The following is a 21,209-nucleotide window of genomic DNA, read 5'->3' as shown; positions in this document are numbered from 1 at the left end:
ATACTCAGCCGAAAGATCCTCCCCCCGCTCCGATCAGTATCAATGTCCACAGAAATACACTTTTCAATAAAAACTAAATTTTCAAGTGCGCAGTTTTTGAAAAAAAAAATAATTATTATTATTATTTAATAAATTATTTATTTATTAAATAAATAAATAAATGCAATGCGAATGCAAGCCAATAAAGCCGACAGTGCATGTCTCTTGCACGTGATTATGTAAGGGGACAGGTATCCACTCTGCTGTCTTTTCGGGCAAACTGGGCTTAGCCCGGCACACTTAAAAAGGGCTGATTCTTAACGCGCGTCTCACAGCGGGTGGCAGAAGTCTCGAAGGCTTGTCCTCGCCCAGCTGGGTGACCCAGTCTTGCAGGATCACTGCACGCTTTAATAGGATTTAGGTGCTGCGCTTTACCGTTGGTTAGTGAACTAAATGTGGTAATTATTTGTCCGCCCGGTTACGCATCCTCATAATTATGATGTGGTTATAATGCATGGCCTGGAGCTTTATTATAGGTAGGCTATCCGAACAAGCCCGTTACCGATTGATCTTATGTTCGTTATTGTTGTATCTTGTATCCTTTAACCTCTAACCTTTAACCTGAGACCCTGCGTCCTCATCCCTGTAACGAGGATATTACATTTCGGCTTCCCCGAGCTCACTACAGTAGGCTATTTATCTTAGCTATTTAAGCATTCAATCAAAATGAAATAAAATACATTTCTGAAAATGTTTTCACTGCAACATGGTTTTGTCACACTTGTATTATGTCCAAAGCATCTTAACCCAGTGCCTCCTCCTTTTGGTTCAGGTAATTTGACCCTGTTTTCCCCCGCATGTGGGCAGTGGGCTACGTGACCTACGGAAATACAGCCAATACGTCACCCAAGTGTCAACAGATTACTGGAATATGCCCAAATCTAGGCCAGGGATAACTGGAATTTCAGCCCAGACGGTCTATACCCTTAGCCAGCCAAACAGAATCCAACGGGGAGTTTTAACCTAAATCTGTACGGGAACAAGGAAAACACCTGTTCGCCCTTGTGAGGAGATGCCTCGGGGATCGGGACTATTCAAGCAGTGCCGCTTACTGTATCCTCCTATTGTTTCTCAAGGTTCGACGAACTCTCTCATGTGCAAAAAAAACAAAGGGATAAACGCACCATGTTTGACCTAAATACTAGGTTGTGGCATGATGTATGTAGCATGATCCGAATCAAGGGTCACTCGCATGTAAATGCAATTCATAGTCAACTGTACAGCTAGACGAATATAAAACGGTGCGAGTATGCACAAAATGTATCCTGTCTTCAAAAATCCAGTTTACTATGGCATAGGCTTATAATTTCAATAAACAACGCAAAACCATCCCGGAGCTAAGTGTATAGGCTGTATAATGCGATTACTAAATTTGAGATTGGGTGATGTAGGCTATTGTTTTTTCTTTCTTCTCCTTCATCTCTGTTTTTCGATGAAGTTTTCCTGACCAGTGTAACTAGTTTAATTGCTGTGCCCGTCCACTTTTTCCTCCCGTCTGACCCAGACTCTTCTCATTCCAGGCATTCTCTCCTCTCGGAGCGCCACGGCGCACGCGTGTTGCGCAGTGGAAGCCATGTTAAAGTTACACTGAAGTCAGGCAGAGATTTTTTTTTTCCCCCCTGACGTTGTATGTTTATTTGTTTGTTTCTTCTTATTAGCGTAAGCCGTGCCCACACAAAAGCGTCGACTGGATTCGGAAACCGGGATTCTAACGATGAATTCCAGTTTCGACCTCTCACGGCGTAATCCACAGGAGGATTTCGAGCTGATTCAAAGGATTGGAAGCGGGACCTACGGAGATGTCTACAAGGTAAATAGAGCCCTGTATTCTTGAGCGTTTGTGGCTTCACAGAAGCAAAGTAAGCATGCAGAAATATCCACAAACACTATAAACGGAACCAATGGTCTAAAAGCCCAAATAAAGCGCTTCAACTGTCCGAATGGCGTGACATAGCCTGGCGAGCTTGTTACTTGGAGCAAAATGGTTATGCTAGCTAGCTAACACTCAAACTGGACAGGCTGGGCGGCGATAGAGTACTGTATTCACAAATAAACCATTACCAACAGTCATGGATGACAACAGCAGACACAGTTGTGCAAAGCATAGTAGAGTCCTTCTGTGTGACGTGGTTAATTGTCCACAATGTTGCTAACGTTACGCAGCTATGTAGTCAGCTAGGCTTTGTTACATGTTAGCTAAGAGCCAGCTTGCCATCTAGCTACGTTCCTGCTGCTAGCAGCTGTATCCTCTCTAATGCTTTTATGGTCTTAAAGGAAAAGTGGATGGCAATAACACACCAGGCCCCGTTTACATTTTATACCGGGATGTAAGCAAAACAAAATAAATGCGCAAATCTGGCTTTATATGCAGCTAAAAGATTAAGTTAGCTCTTAATCGTGTGTTTAGTACATTTTGATATTGACTGAAAATATGTTGCAAGTTGTACCCGAACCAGCACGTCCTGACACGTGAAAACAGTCCATAAGCAGCTTGTTATTGCCGTCGGAAACTCGGGCTTGTCGCCAGCTTGGACACAGGACAGTCCCCGTTGCAGTTTGCTTGAGGATTAGATACGGCGCGCTACATTTTTACTCCTTACAGACACAATATAGGCGATTGGCTTTAAATGCCATTGCATTATAGCTATGGGAATTGGTTGGCTTTTATACGTTCGTGAACCAAAACTGGACTTTGGCAGCTTTTCAGCATTTTGTGTAAATAAACCATTTCCTGCCTGTATCAGGTTTTTTACAAATGGCAATACAGTTTGTTTCCCCCCACAGCCGCTAATAGATCTCCAGCTTCAGAAATAGATTCCGTAATCAGTGCAGACAAACGTCTGATAAACTCACGAGTGCTTGGACGTCGACAGTGGACCGCTACAACTTGATGAACCAGCTTTGACAAATATAAAATGCATTGCAATAAGTAACAATATTGTATCGTACATTTAAATCAATAAATGGATGCCTGAGATGTTTGAAACTTAATTGAACGTCGCTCTCTTTGCTGCTCTCTTTGATCATGACGGAAAGTTGGGAAGTCTGAAGAATAGATTTACTTCAGTGTTGCTGAACTGAGTTAGAAACAGCACCGACGTTCTCAATTCTGGCTCACTGTATACTCTGTGTACGGGACTCTTTTTAAGTGTTTATAAACTTCGAGACTTTTCCGGCCGTCTTAAACGTAGCCAGAGAGGAAACTTTTCAATGGTAGGAGTTAGGAAATGGCACGACTTGATATTTGGTCCGTACGTGCAATGTGAATTTCCCCCTCCAGTGCAATAGATTTCTGGGACACTTGTAGCCCGCAGATCTCCAGCAGACTTGCAGAGTTTGCGTTAGTTTCGAGTTCGAGATACCTGGTTTCAGGCCTGCAGTTTTTACATGACGGGTGGGAGCTTACCAGCGTTCTGTAGTGTGATTTGCATCAGCATGTCATGCAGAAGCTGAGACCCTGCAGGCCCAGAAATAACCTGCAGATTTTGGAGCTTCGGCCTGAGGCAGAGGTGGACAATCCGGGTTCAGAAAGTAAAAGTCCTCTCCCGTATTTTGTTAGTCACCTGGATTTGGCAAATTAGCACAGTTCTTCAGCCAGGAGGTCGAACTCATAGGTGATAGAAGCTAATGGGTGGAAGAAACACATAGCAGGACTGTTATGTTCTGACCTATTACATTACAGTTATTTTTGCTGAGGCTTTCCCAAAGTGAATTAATTCAATTCAATTGCTTTTATTGAATTCAATTCAATTAGATTCAATTGCTTGTATTACCACACAGTGAGCTGGGGGAATTTGTTCCAGTGTAGCTGGAGAGCTCACATTTATGACATGATATTACATATACTCCAGAAGCATGTGACACATTTGCAGGCAGACAAGCATACAGGGCAAATAAACAAGTAAAACAAAACAATAACAGTAATATGTGACATGAGTTTATAAAGTGCATTTCAGTAGTGCACAGTGCATGGGTATGTTGTTGTATGATGGGGTTAGAGTCCAGTAGATTTTGGGAGTGCAAATGTGTGTTGTACTGTACAGGTGTGTATAAATGGATGTCGGTGGATTTATTTAGGCAAATTATGATTGATTTGACCAAGCAGGGGCCAAAACCCCACATTGCTCCAGGGGGAAAGTGCCTTGCTCAACGGCCCAACAGCTGCACAGATCTTATTGTGTGTTACACTGGGGTTTGAACCACCAACTGTCTGGCAACCAAGTCAAGCAACTTAGCCACTTGGCTACAAGCTGCCCTTGGACTTACCACCTCTTCTTCAAGGGGAGCGAGAACCAGTACGGTAAGAGAACCCTGTTTTTTTGGGATCTCACAAGGGCCGTCCTGTTGGCGGTGCTGGGGATGAACGGGAGGGTCACCCCTCGAACCCGTGCTCACAGAGGAAGTGTCGGGACTCTGGCTGCTGTCAGGGTGTCAGCCCGCCACCCCTTTGCGCTTGGACAGTGAACAAACGGCTGTGGACTTCATCCTGTTTCAGCCCAATTGTTTGGTTTCCTTCTGCCCTCTGTTATTGTTTTTTTTCGGGAAGGGGGGTGTGTGTGATAATTAAAGGTGCTCATGCTTCTCTGTTTAGTCCTGTTTATGGCCTTTTGTTTCCCGTCATATTGGGATAAAAAAACAAAAAACATACTTCTGAGGATTCTTTGTGTCTGGTCGTTGTCACAGTTTTTTTGTTTTCCGCTGCTTGCGTAGATTAGAAATGGGGACTTTTCTACAGCTGGGAAAAGTGAAGTTTTATTTGTGTTTTGCGTGCCAGCGTGCCGCCGGGAGCACACGGTGTTCAGAGTCGGCTTAGTCTCTGACAGCTGCAGAAACTACGGCAAAGAGGAGCGTTTGAGACCCGTCCTCTCCGGGACACGCCCGCCTACGGGGGAACGGCTGACTCCGCTGGTAATTCTGTGCTGTCAGCCTCCGTCAGAGGGGATGACAGCCACTTTCAGGGGAGCGCGATGTTCCCTCATTACATTCCCAGACACCGTTTGTGCGTTTTGTGATGAAAATGTGCCGCTTAGGTTTAAAAAAGAGAAGTTCACGTGGAGTTCATCCTGAGCCGAAGCATGTTTACGTCAGTCTTAAATTGATTTACTTTTTTTTTTTAGCCCAATTTTGTCTCCCTAGAAACATTACCCAAAATACAAAATAAAGTTTCTCTGTTTTATTGCGACCACTGAGCTGGTTTTGACGCTGCCAACTCACTCGTGGAATATTCATGTTCAAATATTTTTGTTTGCCTGGGTTTTCTGGGGGTTTTTTTTTTGCTTTTAAGTAGAAGCACATGAGATTTGGCTTTTTTGGTAATGGAGGGGAGTATTGCCTGTGTGAATTACAGTGCCTGATTGGCTGAAGTGCTAGGCCTCTATCCAGTGTCAAATGCTGAGAGGAAGATTACATTCTTCAGTCTATGCTTCGCTGAACCCAGCTTTCCCTTCCGCTTTCTGGGGGGGGGGTTTGGTTAACTTCCGCTTTTGGCAGTGCGGCCGTTGGACTCGCGAGCACTCGTATGGCACTCCTGAGTCACAGATTTACCCCTCTTGGGCCCGCAGACACACTTATTACATACTTATCGCCACTGTTTTTGGAGGAGCTGACAACTTTATTAGCTCCTGCAACTCCTGTAGGGTATGATAGAGCTTATTTCACACAGTGGCAAGTTCTGACTAGATTGGACTGTTTATTGCTACTATCAATTGGTTTCGTAATGTTTTTTTAAATAAATTGTTTATTTAGCCTGTGCAGGATTATAGCTGGCTGAAGCATATGTTTGCAAAGGGATGCAATTTAGCTAGCCCTGTAACTTGTGAGGCATGTGTGCCTGTGTGTGGGTGTGTGTGTGTGTGAGGAGGTGATGTTCAGGTCAAACTACTTTGACTTATGAATGAGTAGAAGTATGAATGAAGGTTATTACTGTTCATTAGTTTTAATGAAACCTCTTATTGGAAATACAGTAAAAAAAAAAAACTTTCCAGAAGGTTCTCCCAAGTCTTTGAGTGGCAGGCCAGGGTTGTTGGTGGCAGGGAAAGTAATTGTTCTGTGATTTCATTTTTGCCAAATTAATTCGTTAATCTTAGACGTATGTCTAACAACAGCCAGCCAAACTGAGGTCTGTTGTTGGCCCGTTAGCCGAAAACTGGCCCTTGGGGAACTCCTTGACTTCTGTAGAAGTTTTTCTTACCTGATGGTCATGGACAGGCTCAGCTGTTGTTGAGACAAACCAGAGTAACAGGTGTCCCTTCTGGCAGGTGAACACAACAACATTTCAGCCAAATCATGGGCCACAGAGGCTTTTCTACACCTGCTTGGGTTTAGTTGTTTGTATTTTTAGGCGGTGAGGTGCCAAAAGCTCTGCTCAGGACAAAGAGGTTTGCGGCTCTTCCTCCAGGAAGTAATGTGGACTTCCTTCCCCCCGCACGTCCTGGAGGAAAGCAGGGAAAATCAAATGATGATAAGATGCTCATGACATCACCTTGCTGGCAGGAACCAGAGGGGGGCACCACCAATCATGGAGTATGTTGGTAACAACCACACAGAGAGTGATGGTGAATACTTGCAGATACCAGGCCTCATCAGCTTTATTTCTGCTGTTACAAACTTGCGCTACTCTCTGATCGGTTTTATTCCAGTAAAGGGACGTCACGATTATCTTGGTTTTATTTACATTTTCCTAGGAAGAAACGCAAGGATCTTTGCTTGACTTCTTCTGTGGTACTTCCTGGTATAAAAGAAGGGTCTGAAACACAGACCCAGATCGCTGGAGGACTTCCTCCCTGTCCTGGCTGCTCGGTAGCCGTGCACCTGCTTGTTATTGCAGCTGGAAGGGATCCAGACGCCTTCCTCCGCACATCAACTTTGTTAGCCTTCCTGCTACTCTATACACAAGCCACCGTTTAACATCTGAGCAGGTATGGGAAAAAAATAACACCATCTCCATGAGGGTTTTGTCTGTCCTCCTCTTCTTTCTGTGTGTGTGTGTGCGGGTGTGTGTGTTTTTGGCCATTTGAAGACAGGAATCTGGTGTCCTAGCTTCCCATAGAGCTGGGATTTTTCTTAAATCCTGGAAAGCATGTTGTTTTTAATGCCAGCATGTTGCAGCGTTAAGAGTTTTGCCCTTTCTGGAACAAAAAAAGGTCAGTTAGGACCCGGTTTTTATGGCTGCCTCCCTCCTTTCTTGTTTTGTAAGGCTGGTTCCTTTCCGTCTGTTGCTTTTTTTTCTTTTTTTTTTACCACTGTTCCTTCTTGGTGCCATCTCGAAAAAAGCCCAAATTCTTGGAAGGAGCAGAGAATTCTTTCTGGCCTGTAATCTTGCTTTCGTTCTTCGAGTTCCTGTTTTCTACAGATGCGTGTTCACTTCTCAGGACAGTGCCTTGCACGGAACAGAACAAACGGACTTTGACTCTGTTCCTGCGAGTAATGAACGAGGCATGACAATAAAGGCTTGTTACTGTGTGTGCTATCAATTCCAGATGTTTAAAGGTGCAATAGGACATTTTGGACTTCTGATGATCACGAGAGGAATTGCAGCAAGAAACACACTCAAACCACAACACTGTTTATCCCTCCCCCTTCTCTGTGAATATGCTGACATTGAAATGCCATTGGCTTTGGCAGTTAAAACCAATGAACTGAATTATTGTACAGCTGTACAATGTTTTGGTACAGAGTGCCGGCCCGTCAACTGCATATTTTGAAACCCGAATTTAAGGACCATAAACACAGGCAGAGGGTGAGTCAACATGTCAGTGAGCCTTTTTCCATGATAGAAAGGGGAGTTACAATGGTCTTGTAACAATGTTTTAACACAAAAATCGTACCTATTTCACCTTTAAACGACACGTTGTGAAACGGCATTGCTTTATTTTAATTTATTCTACTTATTTACAATCGTCATTGCCTTCTAAGGTAATGAAATGTGTCCTCTTAATCTGACCCATCCTAGTTACTTGGGAGCAGTGGGCAGTCACGTTGCGTCACCCAGGGACCAACTCCAGTTCCGAGGCCCGTGCCTTTCGTCAAGGGCAACGGCAGGAGAACACCGAGGAGCAACAGAAGGAGCACACAATGTCTTTGAGCCGTGGCAGGAGGGCACAGAGGGAATACGCAAACTCATCACAGATAAACCTGGGCGGGCGCATTCTTGCCGTGAGGCAACGGTGCTGCCCACCGCTCCACCGTGCCGCCCAGTGCTCGTTGCTTTCAGCCTGTTTGAGCACACAATGCCGTGCTTGAGCCGCAGTTTCTACCCGAAATCGGCTTGGCCCGTCCTCAGCTGGGGTGAACGGTTATTCGGCGTCTCTGAATGTGCCCTCGAGGCCAGGTGCCGTTTTGAGGAACGTCCGCACGCTGGTGGTCATGGTAACGAAACCGGTGTTTCGCAACAGCGGCAACCTTGCCAGTTCAGTTCCTTCTCGTTGTTGTTCGCGGTGGTGCGGCGGTTGGCGTAACGGGGTCAGCTCGGCTGCTTCACCCGTAAGGCGCTGTCTGAGGTGCGGTGAAGGCCCGGGAGCAGGTTACCACGACAACGCTCCTCGATGACGTAACCGTCAAATTCGAAATTTCTTTGGACGGGCGAGAGGCCGGGGTTCAAGTCCCACTCCCCCCCCTCCACCCCTCTCTTGACTTCAATAATCTCCTATCTTGTTACTTTAGGACTGTTATATTTGTAAGAAATATAACAGTCTGGACTCTGACTTTGCGTGTTCTACCCGTATTCACCTGTTTTTCTCTCCGGTTCTTCCCGCCAAGAAAGACATGCGTGTCAGTTTGGGTATTCTCCTGCAGTTGTCCTTCACCAAGGCACTGGCCTCAGAACTGGAGTTGGTCCCTGGGCACTGCACTGTGGCTGCCCACTTGCCCTTAAGTGACTAGGATGGGTCAAATGCAGAGGACAAATGAATAAATTATCAATAAAGTATAGCCTAAACTAAAACCTCAGCCCTCCACAGTCACCCTCTGCTATAAGGTGCAGGAATGCTGACGTAGGATCAGTTTTGCCTCTTTAGCTCATGATAAATAAGGTTAGGTTAAAGATATGAAATTCCTGAGATGCTTTACTAATGCGCTGCAGTTATTATATTTGTGTAATAATCATCACTCTTACGTGTTGGGTGAATTCAGTCCAGGTTTCGTTCTTTATTTATTTTGGTGTGCTTTGATTTTTATTTTATTTTTCTCCCACAATGCAATGCTCCTCACTTTGGTTGCTCATGTTTCTGCTTGATAAAGTTCCAAAAAGACCCAAGGGGGAGGGACTTTCAATCTTTCACTTAAACCCTTCATTACACTGTCAAACGCATGAAAAACAGAAGTACCAATCCCCCCACCCTCACACCCCAGAATTTATTTTTGTAAAAAACATTCCCAGCCGTTTAGCCCTCCTCGTGTTTATTTATTTAATGTGTTGGTTTAACACTGTGGTTCTTAACTCCCATCACTGGAGACCTGGTTACACTGCTAACTCGCCTCACCTGGCTGCTTGGGACCGAATTGGTTGCAACGAAAACAAAAACTGGCACGTGCTGTGACCTTACAAGCCCCATGGCTTTGTAGATGCCCCACCATGGATAACATACACGGCCTAATCTGTTTATACAGCTATATTTCTACTGGATGGCCATGGATGATTTGATTAAAGGCCCATACACACAGGGACAGAGCCTTAACAGATACCAGACCATGGGGCCACCAACAAGGAATTTTCAGCAATTGGCTTGAAGGGTGCCCATATGGGAGTGAAACTTGCAACCTTCTGGTTTAAGTCTGTCAGCCCACTGTGGCATTACATTGGGTTAGCTGATGCATGGTAAACCGGAAAACCCAAGTGCATTCACCTGGTTAATATGAGTGCCAGGCTTGCCAAACAACCTTTGAGGACCAACCTAGTGAAGATGCAGCATCACTAATGCACAAGAGCAAGTTAACCAAAGTACACATTCTGACAACATACACTTTAAGACAGGCTCTGAGAAGACAAACTTAAAAAATATAACTAAAAGCCATGACCTGAGTTCACTACCAGAGGGTAGGTGTTTTAGAGGGTGGAGATGGGAGGAGAGCCCAGATGCCATCTGAAGAGGGAGGTCTTCGGTGTTGCATTACATGACAGTGATTTAGCTGATCCTTTCTCCAAAGTGACTTGATTAGGTTTAAGTTAAGGGCCTTGCTCACAAGCAGCTGCTCTGATCTTATTGTGGCTACCCTGGGGCTTGAACCGCCAACCTTCCAAATCCCACTCTCGCACCTAAGCCACGAGGCCACACGTTGGACGACGTCCAGCGGTTGTACTGTCCTAAACACTTGGGGACAGTTTGTTCTACACAGGGAAGGGGGCGAGGGGGGGGAACCCGTCGCCCCTGACGATGCGGTGCGGCGGGATCGGGCTGGGGTGCAGCATTGGCGGAACGGAACATCTGCCCCCCCCACCCCACCCCCCCGGAGTGGAGCAGCAGCCCGGGAGGAGTTGCGTAACTTTGGCCTCCTGCCCGCTGCTTCTTTCTGGCTCCGCGATTTATTCTCCAGCTGAATCAACTCGCCGCCGATCCTCCGGCCTGTTTGGTCTTGCAGGCCGCGGAGCGAGCGCTTCGCGCCGGATTCTGTTTTTCTGTCTCCAAACCCGAACGGGCCGGGCCGGGCCAGCTCAGGTTTATTCACACATCAGCGCCGTGAAGATATGCTGATTAAAATTCTGTTTAAATCCTGTTACACACTGATAAAATTACCGGTCAAGATTAGTGGCATTTTCAAAAAGAAAACAAACCCTATTAAGAGATACACGGGAGTGTTTTTCAGGTATTGCCAGCATCTCGGTTAAATTAAGAATTTAAAACAATTACTTGTCTCAGGTCTTCTTCTGTTTTTCTCTTCTGAGAAAAAAAAGTTTCCTATCTTTTTTCCCTCCCTTCACTCAAAATGCAATTTGCAATTGCAATTAGCCGTTAATTTGGCACTTTTAGCTATAGCCACTTAGAGAAGGGCCATTTAAGATGGGAATATAGTGGCTAATCGAGCCTTATATTAGTGCTGCTACAGTCAAATCAGTGCCAAGGTATTAAGCAGGCGATGAGCGCAGCGTCCTTTTCTACGGCTGAATGTTTCACTCGAGCGGTTCAGTTAAGTACCATTTTTCTAGGGTTCAGTTGCTGTGCCCCTCTTGAGAGTGGAACCTGCAACCTCTGTTTCCAGCTGCAGCTGTTGGCCGTCCTTCCTCTGTGTGCCAGGTTAAGTCATCCAATCCCAAAGAGGCCAGTGGGTTAATCAGGGTTTTGCCAGAGTGTTTGAATCAAATCATGTTCTTTCATTTGGCTGACGCTTTTATCCAAAGCCACTTAAAGTTGATTAGACTAAGCAGGTGACAGTCCTCCCCTAGAGCAGTGCAGGGTTAAGGTCCTTGCTCAAGGGCCCAATGGCTATGCGGATTTTATTGTGGCCACACCGGGGATTGAACCACCGACTGCGGGTCCCAGTCATGTACCTTAACCACTACGCTACAGGTCGCCTTATCAAATCAAATGAAGTCACATTTTTGCGGAATACTGTCTCGCCAACGCTTTACAAAGGACCAGAAAAGAGCAGAAACCAGCCTGATTCCCCCAAATTTCCACATTAAAACAATCCTGTGGGGTGAAAAACACTCAAACGGTGGCGAGAACAAACTCCCCAAAGGGGAGACCTCTCAGGAGGAAGCCCATCCTCCGCTGGCCGGCCTGGTGTTAGGAGTGACTGCACGGTTTTTCTCTCTCAGTGCACAGGCAGGGGCCTGTATTGTTTCTGCCCCTTTAGTGACCTGCACCGACATCCCATAATACTCTCCCTGGATCACCTGATACTTCCTGCTTCCTTCCTCCCAGCGAATGAGGGAGGAGCTGTCGCCCACTCGTTCTCAATTCTGTCCTGAACATTTCTGTCTTCATTTTCTTCTGGAAACTTCTAACTTTTTTGGAAGCTGCTTGTGGAGATGTAGGCCGGCTTGGTTGGATTCTGCCTTCTTTACGGAATCCCATTTCGAGGTTTCTTTTTTGGTTGTTTGTTTGTTGAAAAGCTCCCCTTTTTGAAAATAAAGTGAGATTTTAAGCTGGTTGGTGTGTTAATCTTCTTTAGGGGTTTGCTGAGTCAGTGTTTTGGTAGAAGTGGAAGGCGGCTTATTTTGGGGCATCATTGTTACATCACAGTTAGAATGTTCAGTTAAAGGTCCCATGTTGTCGAAAACGACTTTTCCCTCGCTATGTGGATTATAAAGGAGTAGATGGTGCTATAAAAACACTGTGAAAGTATCAACGCGCACAGTCCCTAAATAGATCCACTCAATCCGTATGAAGAAAATGTGCATTTAAACAAGCCGTTTTGGACTTCTGGGAAGTTATGACATCACAAACGTAGGCACATTTGCATATGTCCGCCTTCTGCACTGCCAAGCACAGATAGCATCCAGTTCAGTGTCAGCCAATCAGAACAGTGGATTATTGATATTAAAATGGCCTGTTCTGGGTAAACCTAAGGCAAGGCGCTGGAGAAAGCACATGTAAAACTGGATTGAGATTTGTTTTTGGCACTTTAAAACCACACAAACATCGTCTTATGGATATCAGGACCTAAAATAACATTGGAAACACTGGAAAGGTGTACAACATGGGACCCCGTAATAACATTGTAATCACATACTGTGTGTGATTGTACACCTTTAAGGGTTAAGGGCGGTAGGGGGGTAAGTGCATGTGGATGGATGATGAGGAGGAGGAGGAGGGGGGGGGGGGGGGGGGGGTCAGGGTCAGGAATGCAGCCGCCCTCCAGTGCAACTCCCTGGCTAACGGGCCCCCCCCCCCCCCCCCCCCCCCGGTGTACCATGGTGTGTGCTAATGCTGAGTGAATGCTGTGGGTAATGTTTAAATGCAGGTTCAGGCCGGGATGGCACTGGGAAATATTTAACCGCAGAGCCGGCTTGTGCTCTGCCCCCAGGGGGGCAATGTGCTAATTTTCAGGGTCAGGGAGTGTGTTAGTTTCCCACCAGTCTGTAGGGTCGGCCTACTGAGCCTCATTTACCAGCCTCATAAACCACAGCCCTGTGAGCCTGACCAGGCTGCTCATAACCTTACAGCCCTGTGAGCCTGACCAGGCTGCTCATAACCTTACAGCACTATGAGCCTGACCAGGCTGCTCATAACCTTACAGCCCTGTGAGCCTGACCAGGCTGCTCATAACCTTACGGCACTATGAGCCTGACCAGGCTGCTCATAACCCTACAGCACTATGAGCCTGACCAGGCTGCTCATAACCTTACAGCACTATGAGCCTGACCAGGCTGCTCATAACCCTACAGCACTATGAGCCTGACCAGGCTACTCATAACCTTACAGCACTATGAGCCTGACCAGGCTGCTCATAACCTTACAGCACTATGAGCCTGACCAGGCTGCTCATAACCTTACAGCACTATGAGCCTGACCAGGCTGCTCATAACCTTACAGCGCTATGAGCCTGACCAGGCTGCTCATAACCTTACAGCGCTATGAGCCTGACCAGGCTGCTCATAAGTGTTTCTTGGTTCTCCACAGGAAGCTGTTGTATGGTGCAGGAAGCAGAACTCCCTCTAGCGTCTGAAGAATTAGAACAGCTCGGTTGATCCTAACCCCCCCGCCCCACCCCCCACCTCCTCCTCCCTTCACACCCCACTTGCCCGTGGACCGAGACTGAGAAGGTTCCCACGGCAACCCAAAACTTGCTAATTACCAGTGAGAAATCGGCGTGCAAGCTAACGCGGGGTTTCGCTGGAGGGAAGTGGGGGAGAGGCGGGGGTGGTATGGCAGAAGGGAAGCTATTTCTCTGGAGTCTTTGTGTGTTTTTTTTGATGTGTTGTATCCTAAGGACATGTGGGCTGTGAACAGGGCTCTATCCACAGCTGGAGATGAGGAGGGCAGGAGAGCGGAGGGCAGGAGAGGGGAGGGCAGAAGAGCGGAGGGGGTCATGGCCTAGCCCCGTGCCTGTTAGTGAAACGCCGTGTGACCCTCCGACCCCACAGCCCTGCCAGTGACCCCTCTCAGATCAGTGTCATCCAATCACCTGTTATCCCCCTCCGAACCCCACAGAAATGCCATCACCTGTACCTGCCTTTTCCAGCAGTTAGGGATGAGAGAATGGAGTTTTGTACTGGAGCAGACAGTAGATCCAGTCGGCAACACGTCATGAGCCAATGATCGAGAACCATGAAAATTAGGGTTTGGGGGTGGGGTTTGTTATCGTGTTACAGTTTGTTTAATGGTGCAGATTATTCATCCCCCACAGTTTGAATGGAGTTCTCTCACTTGTGTTTTTCTTAAAATGCCACAGAAGCTAACGCTCCAGTGAGTCATTATTTCTAAACTTTTTAGAGACGAGCTGAAATCAAAATTCACTCTTTCCTCAGTTTAGTCACTTCTTCATAACCATACGAACACGACTTAAAATATATATTCCAAAAAATATATAAAACTGTAATACTTTTTTTCTCACACTAAAGTTATTTTCCATCCACTTCCGGGAAAGGAGATTTTGTGTCATCGTGTACCAATGGGCATGTATGTCGGTGAAATGTCTGTACATTTTTTGTTCCCCTCCAATCAACGTCCTTTTCACACAGCGGCATGGATCCTCATTTGATGTCAGTCAAATCAACTCCCCGCCCTTCAAAAATTCCCTCGAAAGATCTGTTTCACTCGCGTGTATTGTTACATTACATTATTGGCATTTGGCAGATGCTCTTATCCAGAGCGACGTACAGTTGATTAGGCTAAGCAGGAGAGAATCCTCCCCTGGAGCAATGCAGGGTTCATCCAGTCATTTACCTTAACCACTACGCTACAGGCCGCCCTGTATAGTATGTTATATTGTGGAAACTAGTGCTGCTCTAACGTCCCTTTCAGCAGCAGATACCTGTGCTCCTTCCATCCTCCTTGCTGTTTAACCGCAGGAGGTTGCCAGTTTGTGGCGGGTGTTTCTGGAGCTGTGTTACAGCACAAAACAGCCATGGCCCCACAGTGCCATCCTTGGTCATCATGCCTGCTACTTTGAAAAAAAATAAAAATAAAATAAAAACCGAAAACATTTCGAGAAGCTACGCTAAATGAGACAGTTTTTTTTTTTGCCTTGAAAGCCTGTGATTAAAGTGAATGTAATGTCGTCGCGGTGACCGGCTCGATCTCCGGCGGCCCTGCGCCGGCCATTAGCCTAGCGCGGCGCTAATGGGGCCGTCTCGCCCCGGCGGAGACGGTTCCTTCCCCGCCCCAGACACCCTCAATTAGGGGTGGGCGAGGAGCCTGGAGCGCGGACAGGCCTCAGCGACCGCTCTGTCGCCCGCCCCCACCCCCCCCCCCCCCCCCTCCCGTTCCCGCTCTTTTCATGTCCGGCGTCAGCGCGTCTTTAACAGCCTCAAATTATTATTATTATTTCTTCGCCCGCTGGATGTTTTTTCATTTTATTTTATTTTTTTTTACTTGCCGGGCCGTTGCTGCCGCCGTCGCCGTCGCCGTCGCCATGGCGATTGTTGCTCCTGGTTCAGTCTCTTCTAACAATCCCGAAAGTGGCGCTCGTTATTTTTTATTTTTTTTCGTTTTTTTGTTTTTTTTGCATCAGTCGTTTTATTCCAGCGGTGGCGGTAATGGCAGGGGAAGAGGAACGGGGCGGTAATTGGCGCCGGCTTTAGACCCACGGATGTTCTCCTTTCGCCTCTGGATGAAATGAACAGGTGGTGGCCCGCGGCTTGTGTTCTTTGTGTGGAAGTGTGGCGAGTCGTCCTCTTTCTAATGAATGAACGAAATGTCCGGCCCTGCCTGCCTCCGTGTAGATCTAGATGTCCGACTGCAGATTTCCGTCTGGCTTCTTGTTTAGCTCTAGATATTTCTCATTTGTCCTGCTAATTGTCGAGGCTTAATATTGGGCCAAAACGCCAAGCCAGGCGTCACACTAGTTTTGTGTAAACCACAGTGCATCTACACACAAAATGGCTGCAACCCTGTAAGTACATTGATGATATTCATTAACAGCTCTCCTTAATCCCTGTTAACACCAGACCCGGGTCCCAACGATTATTGGAAATATGAAAACCATTTCAGCTAATTATGAGTTTTACGCACTCGTATCTCAACGTGGAAAAAACCGGAGAAGAGCGCACTGCTCTCTGTAGTCCAGGGATCGTGGCTTAGGAGCGCCTTCCTGCTCTGCTCTTTAATAAAGACCCACCTCTGCCTCGCTCAGGGTTTTTTTTTTCATATTATTTCTGTCTCTATAGAGCCTTCGTGTGGCTGCTGTGAAAATAATGGGTATGGATTTTTTTTTTTTTTTTTACCAGTTAACCAAAGTAGAAAGATGGGAACTTTTTCCGCCTCGTCAAATATGCACCCATTGGCATCATCGCCCGCGATCAATATCGCAGTTTGTGAGTCTGGACTCTGCGCGGAGACATCGTCAGACTCTTTCAGGATGAGGAGTTTTTAACAGCGGCTCCGGGTGACAGTCGGTGCAAACACCTGTAGGTGGAACTTTCAGGGTGATTTGTGAAGGGTGGGAAGTTGATTTGGCCGAAAAGTATTAAGTAAAAAATATTGATTGACATACACACCTGCTGGTACACATAAAATGATTGCATTAAATTTAGTTTTTCCATCTACTTCCTTGAAAACACTTTGGTGTTGTTTTTTTTTTTTTGGGGAATATATACTCGAAGACCTGTTCGTCGTGGTTATGAAGAATTGGCTAAATTGAGGGAAAAGTTCGTTTTGATTTCAGCTCGTCTTTATCCGGGCAGCCGTGTCCAGCTGAAGCTTAGCCTCTCTTATTAAAAGATCTGTGTCTCTCAACCTTTCAGACCCTGTCAGATTGATATAATTAGCCCGGTGCTGACGTGCGGAGCAGGGTTTTGGTGCTCGCGGGGGGTGGCAGCGTGTAATTAGGTCGAGCGAGGCTTCGTGACGGAGGCTGAGCGGTGGAGAGAACGCCGTTTTCGCTGACGTGGGCCTCCCGGAGATCGAGCTCCTGTCCCACGCGCCCGCGGCCGGGGCGGGTCGCACCTCGACAGCAAGCGGCAAATAAAACAAATCGGCAAAATATCAAAGACAATTAGATTATATAACAAGAAGGAATCAAAATGAAATACTGTAAATAAATATATATGTGTATATATATCACATTTTGGTAGTTTACAGATACTGTGTCTGGAGCGGGCAGTTCCCGCAGGTCTTCATTTCTTGTATTTAAAATTTTTATTTAGCTGGTACTTTTATCCAAAGTGGTTTGCAGTTGATTAGAATAAGCAGGGGCCAATACCCCCTCGAGCAATGTGGGGTTTAAGGGCCTTGCTCAAGGGCCCAGCCGCTGCAGAACTGCACGGAGCTTATTGTGGCTACACCAACCTTCCGGGTCTCAGTAGTGTACCTTAGCTACTAGGCTACAGGCAGCCCCACTACATTCCCACCTGTTAGCCACAGCTCAGTTAGCTATATGCACATACAGTACATCTGGTCATACATGCGGTTTGGCTAATTAAATAATTAAGAGTTGCCATCAATTCCACAAACGGACGTGACCTTCCCCCCCTGTAATTCCTTGGGTGTGGAAGGGAGTCTGGGCCTTAATCGGAATCCGCTCTTAAACGGTGCAACAGCCAAGGCCACCTGCGTCCGTGTCTCAGAAGGGCACCAGTAATGCGGTCGCTTTCATCGTTAGACAGCCTTGAGAAATGCATTATCCCTCCCCCCTGATTGCTTTAATGGGATTCTTTTTCAGTAGACATTCATGGGTGGTTGAGTATCTTCCCGTCGGTTTCGACGGTGTGTTTCTGGCTGTGTGATGAATTCATTTATTTATAGACGCGTTCAGGAACGGCGAGTTGTGACTAAATTAATATTTGATGTGTTCTCGGGGGGTTAAGCTGAAGTCAGTGGCTGAGATCTCCGCCGCTCACGGCATCTGGAACCCCATTGGTGGGGTCGTGGTTTCACTGGGGACGGATTAGAATGTAACGCCCATCCCCTTTTCAGAGCCTGGAGCTGTAGTATGCCAGGTCTCCGCAGTGTGAGTGTGGGCTGAGTGCTCTGGCAGGGGAGTCGGCATCACTTGACCTCCGCTTGACTACGGTCACATTTTTCTCTTCTTCTCTCTTCATATTTTAACCCTTCGGATTCCAGTAAAAATTTAGAGAAACACTCGCGATCAGACCTGTGTCAAACACGTAATCGTTTCGGATTCAAATACTTTTTGAATCGATCATGCCGGGTGCAATGATGCCAACCAAGATGATTAGAAGGTCGGGTTTGCACTTTTGAGAGTATTTCATAGGTTCCAACACACCAGACAAAAAGTATTTTAATCCAAACCTATCATGTATTTCACAGGTTTGATAATAGGTATTGTGTTTTGGTTATTGGTGAAGATAAATGCTTCTTCCTGGAGAATGACAGTAACTCACAAGTGTTTTTTCCACAAATATTGAAATATTTTTGCAAAGTATTCGACCCAGGTCTGTCCCCATACGCTGTGAAATAACCATTACATTACATTACATTATTGCCATTTGGCAGACCGATTATAACACTCCTCTCCTGGAGCAATGCAGGGTTAAGGGCCTTGCTCAGGGGCCCAACAGCTGTGCGGATCTTATTGTGGCTCCACCGGGATTAGAACCTCCGACCTTGCATGTCCCAGTCATTTACCTTAACCACTACGCTACAGGCCGCCCCGCGCTCTCTACGGCAGCTTATGACCAGCTTATGACCAGCTTACGAACAGTCACGAGCGCTACATGGAAGCGAACATCCGCCACACAGCTGACAGAACAGACCAGAGGATAATTGTGGTTGTTCCGTTTGGCTGTGGTACTGTAAGCGAGCTGGCTCGTTAGTGTCTGGGTTCCGTTAATGCTCGTTAGTGTGCGGGTTCCGTTAATGCTCGTTAGTGTCTGGGTTCGGTTAATGCTCGTTAGTGTCTGGGCTCCTCCCTGGAGCCGGTTCACTCCGGAGGATGAGCGGAGCGTGACGCAGGAAGCGAACGGTTAATTTCCCCACTTAGGCGTGATCCTCCGGCAGTGTATCAGACAGCTCGGAGAGAGAGAGAGAGAGAGAAGGGCCACTTTCGACGTTTCCGCCGTAGCCGCGCCGAAGCACTCTGGCTAATTATTTTCTGCCCGTCTGTAGTCCCTCACTGACAGCTTTTTTGACGTCCCCACTCACTGGGTGACAGAGAAACCCTTTTAAGACAGCCAGGGATCTATTTTCGGGGGCAACAACAAGTCTGGCGGTAGCGGGGAATCGTTCGCTGAATGCGCCTTTGTTGTTTGTTGCGTTCCTCTGTTCCCCCCCCCCCCCCCCCCCCCCAACCCGCCTGTCTTTCTTGGAGGGAATGAGATGAAGGATGTGAGGGGGGTCTTCACATTTTTCCTGAGTTTAATGAGGGGAAAATGGGGGGAGACTCCAGTGAAAAGGATTGTTGTGAGGGCCGTGGAACATTCCGGATTCCGGTCTGCGAGATTCCGGTCTGGGAAGGAAGCCTCTGAAAGGGGTACTGCAGTGGCAGGGCTCTGGTGAAAAATGGAATTCCCGATTTCCTCCCCCGATCCCCTCCCCCCCCTCCCGTCCCCCTCGTTCCTGTTCCTGTTCCTTTCCCTGCTTCACACCTGGGCAGGCCCACACCTGCTGTTAAGGCTGTTGGGGGCAGCCTGTGGCCTAGTGGCTAAGGTGCTTGACTGAGACCTGGAAGGTTGGTGGTTCAAGCCCCGGTGTAGCCACAGTAAGACCAGTGCAGCTGTTGGACCCTGAACCCCCCCACCTTGCTCCAGAGGGGATTGTCCCCTGCTCAGTCTAATCAAAATGTAAGTCACTTTTCATTAACGCGTTGGTTAAATAACTGTTGGAAAATGTGTCTAAAGGAAGCTTTCAATCTAAAAAAAGGAGCCCTGTTGGAATTCTGGAGCAGGGATCTCAAAGTTCCTATAGGTTTTTCCCAAAACCTTTCTTCCCAAATGTCTGATTTGAGATCTCTCACCTAGAGGAAATCCTCTCGACTTTATCCAGCTGATCTGTTGATCACTTTCTGTAGTGTGTGTGTGTGAGAATGAAACAAGAAACATTTTTGTGGTTTTTGTCATTTGTCGAGTGGAACGCCTTGTACCGAGAGACTGGCGCACAAAGGTCTTTAAAGGTTTGTCAGTGACACACTGCTTTACCGACTGGTCGTTTGGTGGGGATCCAGTCGAGCTGTGGGAGTATGTGGCAATGTCAGACCTGGATAACAGCATTCCCAGACCAGTGAGTGTACAGGAAACACAAATAGAGCAAGTAAATTAACCATGGCAACCTAGAACCATGACACAGTTCGTTGAGCACACAGGCAAACACCCAACGCCTTTTTTTTTTTTATACGTGAAATGGGGGGGCCATAAAGCAGATTGAAAAACGCCCACATTAAAACGGCCTGACTGAATTTGATTGGATGAGGGTCCTACGGGATCCGGAATGTTTCTTCTGTCCCGAGCACGGACATTGTGAGAGACATCGCCAATGTTGGCGGCTACGCTAGCTCCCGTTAAAAGCGATGGGAAACATTATTGTTTACGGCTTATGTAATGACGTTGGCTTCACTGTGCGTGTAATTGCTGCAGGTGAAGAACAAAGGGAGGTTGTCTTGTCTGTCGGCTCTCCTGTGCGCAACTTGAATATTTCAGCCATCTTGCCTGAGTGACTGTGTGTGTATGAGTGGTTATTTGAGAGTTGAGAGTTTGTATATTGATTGTTTGAATGGTCTTGCAGCTTTATACATTTGGTGAAAATAGATCAACTTGTACTTTATACTTGTGACCTAACTACATTCTCAGACGTTGACTATAATTTCTGTTCTTGGAACAGTCAAGATTTTAATTGGGTGGGGGAAAATGGCCAGAGCCTTTTTCCAAGTTGTTGAAGTAAGGATAATTATAAAATTATTGATCAATACTGCATGATTTCCCACAGACTCAAATCTTATAAACCGGTTGTGCTTGTGAAAAGCCTTGCGATTTCAAGGGCTACGGTTTAAAAACTGACCTAATTTCCACCGCAAGGTTCACTGCGCTGATTCCATATTGGTCTTTTTTTTTTTTTGGTTATTTATATTTATATATTTCTTTCTGGAGAACTAAAATAGGATTACATGCCCTGCAGGCA

The 21,209-nt window shown here is 46.7% G+C and overlaps 1 protein-coding gene across 8 annotated transcripts in view; it reads left to right on the top strand.

The window, feature by feature from the left end:
• The first annotated feature begins 1,610 nt into the window (after window positions 1–1,610).
• The window catches only part of map4k3b (mitogen-activated protein kinase kinase kinase kinase 3b), a 105,411-nt gene continuing 85,812 nt past the window's right edge, over window positions 1,611–21,209 (top strand). For all 8 annotated transcript variants that reach the window (XM_061231825.1, XM_061231827.1, XM_061231822.1 and 5 more), the window contains exon 1: window positions 1,611–1,849. In XM_061231825.1, the coding sequence (XP_061087809.1) occupies window positions 1,754–1,849 (96 nt within the window). In that variant the 5' untranslated portion in view covers window positions 1,611–1,753. The remainder of the gene's footprint in view (window positions 1,850–21,209) is intronic.

The sequence above is a fragment of the Conger conger genome, chromosome 2, assembly GCF_963514075.1.
Source record: "Conger conger chromosome 2, fConCon1.1, whole genome shotgun sequence".
In the NCBI taxonomy this organism is placed as follows: Eukaryota; Metazoa; Chordata; class Actinopteri; order Anguilliformes; family Congridae; genus Conger; species Conger conger.
This window is presented reverse-complemented; position numbering and strand designations above follow the sequence as displayed.